The sequence below is a fragment of the Phyllostomus hastatus genome, unplaced genomic scaffold, assembly GCF_019186645.2.
Source record: "Phyllostomus hastatus isolate PE091 unplaced genomic scaffold, TTU_PhHast_1.1 phas_contig_196, whole genome shotgun sequence".
Classification (NCBI taxonomy): domain Eukaryota; kingdom Metazoa; phylum Chordata; class Mammalia; order Chiroptera; family Phyllostomidae; genus Phyllostomus; species Phyllostomus hastatus.
In genome coordinates this window covers 33,155,934-33,161,933 of record NW_025333709.1, presented here as the reverse complement: position 1 = coordinate 33,161,933, position 6,000 = coordinate 33,155,934, and the positions used below count along the sequence as shown (strand labels likewise).

The 6,000-nt window shown below is 34.9% G+C and overlaps 1 protein-coding gene across 8 annotated transcripts in view; it reads right to left on the bottom strand.

Moving 5' to 3' along the window:
• Positions 1–956: 956 nt before the first annotated feature.
• Positions 957–6,000, bottom strand: part of EXOC1 (exocyst complex component 1) — a 45,934-nt gene continuing 40,890 nt past the window's right edge. For all 8 annotated transcript variants that reach the window (XM_045834378.1, XM_045834376.1, XM_045834379.1 and 5 more), the window contains 2 exons: positions 3,454–3,648; positions 957–1,628 (listed from right to left, as the gene is read on the bottom strand). In XM_045834378.1, coding sequence (XP_045690334.1) covers positions 1,476–1,628; positions 3,454–3,648 — 348 coding nt within the window. In that variant the 3' untranslated portion in view covers positions 957–1,475. The remainder of the gene's footprint in view (positions 1,629–3,453; positions 3,649–6,000) is intronic.

Sequence of the window (6,000 nt, the reverse complement as noted above, 5' to 3'; positions counted from 1 at the left end):
AAGATTTTTATTTGTTAGGATGGAGAAGTGACTTCCAAGCTTCTTATTTGCTGGACTGGAAACTGGAAATCTGCACTGAATCTTTAAATTTGAGAATAACCACCATATCTATTATGTTAGGTGTTCTCATCCAGAAACAAGAAATATTACTCCACTTATCTTAGCCTTCCTTAATATCTTTCATTAGTTTTACAATGTTCTCAAAAAGGTCTTATTAGTCAGCTCGGGTTTGCATAACAAAATACCATAAGAGTAGGTGGCTTTAAATCCAAAAATTTATTTTCTGTTTTTGACGCTAAAATTTTGAGATTAGGTGCCAGCATCCTGGGTTCTGCTGGGAACTCTTTTCCTGGCTTGCAGATGGCTGCCTTCTTATCATCTCCTCCATCAGAAAGACAACTCTGGTGTCTCTTCTCCTAAAGGCATCAGTTCTGTTGGATCAGAGCCCTACCCTTATGACCTCATTTAACCTTAATCACCTCCTTAAAGGCCTTATTGCTAAACACAGTCACGTGGGGGGACTCCCACATATGAATCTCAGGGAGAGACACAATTTAACCTATAGCATGTTGGATTTAGTCCTAAATAATAAATATTTTATGCTATTATTTATTTTTCTTATACTTTTTAAAAAAATTCTCACTTGAGGGTATTTTACTGATTTTTGAGAGAGAGGAAGGGAGAGAGAGAAACATTGCTGTGAGAGAGAAACATCAATGGGTTGCCTCCTGTACATGCTCCAACCAAGGACTGAACCTGCAACCTAGGTATGTGCCCCAAGCAGAAATCAAACCTACAACCTTTTGGTGCATGGGATGATGTTCCAACCAAATGAAACACTGGCCAGGACTTCTTATTATTCTTTTAAGTGTTTTATAGTAAATGGATATGTATTTTTGTGTATTGATTTTATAAGAACTTTTTTGTGTACTGATCTCTTAAACATGCAACAGATCTAATTTTCAACTTTTTTGAAAATTTATTTCAGAATCATCACTACATAATCACATGTTCCTCAGAATCCACGTTTACAACTCATCATTACAAGATCCCTTATCCATATACACATTAGACAGAGGGAAAAAGTCTGTACAATATTTAGTAGTTACATGATTTGTAAGCAATAGTAAATTAGTTGGAAGCTGAAAAACTCCCGATGCATTACTCATAGAATAACCACTCACAAATACAAGAAGCTAGGTAATAAGGAAAATTTCCTGTTCAGTCAGAGAAAAATGCTAAAGGTATTTTGTAAGATAAATGTTTTATATTAGTACACAACCTATTGACCAAATAACTGTTATATAAGTTGGTACTTGTACTTCTGAATATTTGTAGCATGGTATTATCATTTATCTGACATTTAATACTGCATAAAATTTCAAGTCTGAGATCTCAAAACAGTTGCTGGTATTTTTTATAGTGTCTAGTATACTCAGTGTTTTCTTCATGTATCCCTTCTCCTTTCACAAGGTTCAGTGGGACTGTGCAATGCTGGAGCAATAATCTAGGATGTCCTGAATAGTGAATTCCATTGTAACACCAGATCCAGGGTAACAGCGAGCTATCAAACCTTCAAAGTGCTTGTACTGGCGTATAAATTCATCTTGCATGGAGTGCCATACTACCTATTTTGAAAATGAAAATAAAAGTCATTAAACTATAAATGGAAATAATATATAATCAAATATGCAAGAATGTCAAGACATATGAGGTGGGAACCCAAAGAAACCCCAGAATTATCTTCTGGAGGGCAGGGACCTTGCAGTACAGGCTTACCCTGCTAGGTGAGTGTTCCAGGAACCCATGTGTATCAGTGTGCCAGCTGATGGTGTTGTGACAGATTGAGTTCAGCTTCAGTGAATTTTTTTCTTAAGACTCTTTCAATGTATTTGCCCATTTCATGATGGGTGACTTACAAGTGCACCTGCCCACACCACACTGAGTATTGAGCATTTTTTGACCAAAAATGGCATGACCCCTCTTCTTCCCTCTCATTCACCCAATCTTTCCCTGAGAGATGTTTTTTGTTTTCCTGGATGAAAAAATCCCTCAAAGGGGATTTTGCCAATGTGGATAAGGTAAAACAGAAAAACAGCAGAAGCTCTAAAAGGCATCAGAATTGGCTCTGGCTTGTGTGGCTCAGTGGACTGAGTGATGTCCTGAGAACTGAAAGGTCACCGATCCGATTCCCAGTCAGGGCACATGCCTGGGTTGCAGGCCAGGTCCCTGGTTGGGGGCGGCAAGAGGCAACCAATCGATGTTTCTCTCCCTCTCTTTGCCCCTTCCTTTCCCTCTCTCTAAAAATAAAATCTTTAAAAAAATAAGTTATTTCACAAAAAATATAAAAATAAGAGGCATCAAAATGGAAAAGTTCAAAAACTCTTTTGAGCAGTGGAAAAAACATTTTGATATGTGTATTGCATCAAATGGAGAGGACTTTGAAGGTTACTGAAGTTCAAACATAAAGAAAACACACAATTTTTTTTAGTTATTTATTTTTAGAGAGAGGGGAAGGGAGGGAGAAAGAGAGGGAGAGAAACATCAATGTGTGGTTGCCTCTCACACGCCCCCCACTGGGGACCTGGCCTGCAACCCAGGCATGTGCCCTGACTGGGAATTGAACCGGCGACTCTTTGGTTTGCAGGCCCATGCTCAATCTACTGAGCCACACCAGCCAGGGCCACACACAATTTCTTATAAATAAATTCTGGGGGTTTTGGGGCCCCCCTCCTCACATTCTAAGAATTAAGCAGAGTGTAATAGTTAAAAATATGCATCCTAGCTCCTTCTACTTATAAGATATGTGACCTCGAGTATGTTACACCATCACTCTGTACCTCAAGTTCTTCATCTGTAAACCGGGATAATAGTAATACCTTCCTCATAAGTTTCTTGCGAGACTTAAATGAGTGAATGTATGTAAAGTCCTCAGAAAAATGTCTGGCACAGTAAGCATTCATTGTAGTAATGTCTACTGTAATAGTAATGTCTACTATAATGTCTTCCACCTTTCGAATAAGGAAATTGAGGCTCAGAGAGGTTAACTAATTTGCCAAAGACATGTAGCTTACTCTGGACCCAGATTATGAACTCATTTTTAACTCCAACCCCCATGCTCAGAATCACTCCACTGTTCTATACTATATTCCATTTACTTCTCCCAAGTATAAAAAAATCCCCCCAAACCCACAAAAAGTCCATCCCCAAACAAAAGAAAACAACTTAGTGGCTCAAAACAATAAAACATAAATATAAAATGAAGAATAAATGACATATAAACTTATATAAATATCATTCCTTTCTCCCTCAGAATTCATTAGTCTGGTCTATATGTTACGGAACTTTCTTCCTAAAATGAGAAAATCTACGGCCTTTCCAGAGGGAAGTTTTGGAGAAAAGCAATGTATGTAAGGACCCGCAATCTAGGATGGCTAAAAGAAGGAAGCATACCTGAAGTAAGTTCTCCTCTTCACATAAATGTTTATCAACCTTCTTGTAGAGGTTGTCTAGACCTTTTTTCACTTCCTTTCCAGGATACTCTTTAATAACTTTACGAAGTTCTTGTTTGTTAAATGCAAGTTGGTAGCTTACTTCCTCCTCTCTTATGCCCTGTGCCACACGAGCTTCGACCCCTTCAAAGAAATGCTTCAAGGAAATGAAAAGAAGTGATGGCTGAAAACTGCTTGTATTTTCACTTAAAAAAATCTGATTATAAAATAATATATATTTACTAAGTAAAAAACAGGCAATATGTAAAAGTATAAATGATAAAAGAACAATCACCTATTATGCCACCACTCAGAGATAACCACTGCTAACATTTTAGATTTCCTTCTAGTCTTCTGATGTGTGGGTATATAAAAGAGATTATAATTTTGTATGTTGTATTTTCCATTTAATATTTTATATTTTCCCCCTAAATATAAATTTTAATGGCTGTATTTATTGTATTCCATCCAATGACTGAACTAAAATTTATTTATTCATTCCTCCAGTATTGGATATTTAATAATTTTTACTTTTTTTCCAGAGTTAGCAGTATCAACTCAGATTTAAAACAATCTATATGAATACAATTGTCTTAAATATCTTTTGTACGTAAGTATTTACCCACATTACTGATTACTTTCCAGCATCAATTTCTAGGACTCTAATTCTAATTCCTCAGTTGAAGAGTATACTTGTAAAAGTATTCTGAAGATTCTTCATATACTCAAACTGCATCTAAGAAAAGTTCAGTCAATTTATATTTCTGTTAACTATATTCAATTTCTGTCAATATGAGACAGTTATTTTACCATAATACCATGAGTATTAGCACAATTTAAAAAGTCATTTCCATTTTGATGAATGAAAAATGTTTATTTGTTTTACTTCCTAATTTTTGTTACCTTGCTTTCCTATGTTTAGTAGTTATACTCAGAATGCCTGACCATTTATATATTAGGGTCTTAGTACTTTTCTTATTTCAAAAAGATCATCTATATTAAATATAATGACTATTGTATTGATATACATTTCAGGTTGACTTCACTTTTTTAAATATGTAACATATATTTTTTTCTAAATATGTGATTTTATTGATTGGCACGCCTCTATTTGACCATTATTTTATGATTTAATACTGATAGGCCAAATCCACTCTCATTACTTTGCTCTCAAATTTTCTTAGCAATTATTATTTATTCTTATTAAGTGATTTTTTGATAATAATCTTTTGGTCAGTCTAATCCTGGTGCTTTTAAAATTTAAAATTTTGTTTCTACATAAACTTTTAATTGGTTATTATAACATAAAAAATAAGTTATTTTTCAATATACTTAGTTTGAATCCTACCACTTTGCCAGAGACCAATCATTTCAGCATATTATACAGGTAAGTATAATCTTGGCCGTCTTGTCTTTGTTTCAAAGATTTTATTTATTTATTTTTAGACAGAGAGGAAGGCAGGGAGAAAGAGAAGGAGAGAAACAACAATGTGTGGTTGCTTCTCACATGCCTCCTACTGGAGACCTGGCCTGCAACCTAGACATGTATCCTCACTGGGAATTGAACTGGTGACCCTTAGGTTCACAGGCCAGCACTCAATCCTCTGAGCCACACCAGCCAGGGCTTGACTGTCCTTTCTTTGTCTTTTATTTATTTCATGTCTTTTTGCATTGGCTAGAGCTTCCATAACAATGTTAAAAAATGAAGGATCTAGCAATGTTTCTGCTTTAAATTTGATTTCTAAGGGAATGCTTTTGTGTTATAGTTACGTGTTATAACTACGTGTTATAATTACGTGTTATAGTTTTGTGTTATAACTTTAAGTCTGAGGCAGACCATTTCCCCTAAAGGGGAAATATTTCTGAATTATTCTCTGAAATATTTCTTTGAATTGTTGACAACAGATGCATATTTTTTATTTGCCTCTAATTTCAAGTTAAAAATGTATAGGAGATAACTAATTACACTGTGGACAAAGTTAGAAGGATCCATTTCAGCTTATACAGTAAGTCTTAATGGTGTCGATAAGTTCTATGACTAAATGAAACAATGTATCAGCTAAGTGAAAACATGTATAACAAAACTAATTTTACCATAGGCTAATTAATAGAAACAAGAATTAAGTTTCTGGCATCTCATCAACCTTATAAAGAAACAACATTGAAAGAAACGACGTTAGTGGAGGACCTGCTGTACTATGTTGCAAAGTTTTCTAAAATCATCATTTCTTAATTTTAATGATTGAACTTGCTCTGGGGAATGATTCCAGTCAGGAAAGGAAGGGAAAGGAAAAGACAATAAAGAAAACACTTTTTGGTTTTTCTTTTATACCTTGATGAAGTTTCAAAATCTTCATCTGAACTAGTGATAAAGATTAACCATTTATAAAGCAAGAAATGGCAACGTCTGGTAAGTGAAAAATTCTTACATCTAGGGTTCATCCTCCCATTTTGCTACTTGCCAGTTATAACTTCAAGCAAATTTATTTACTTTCAGTTTCTTCATTTT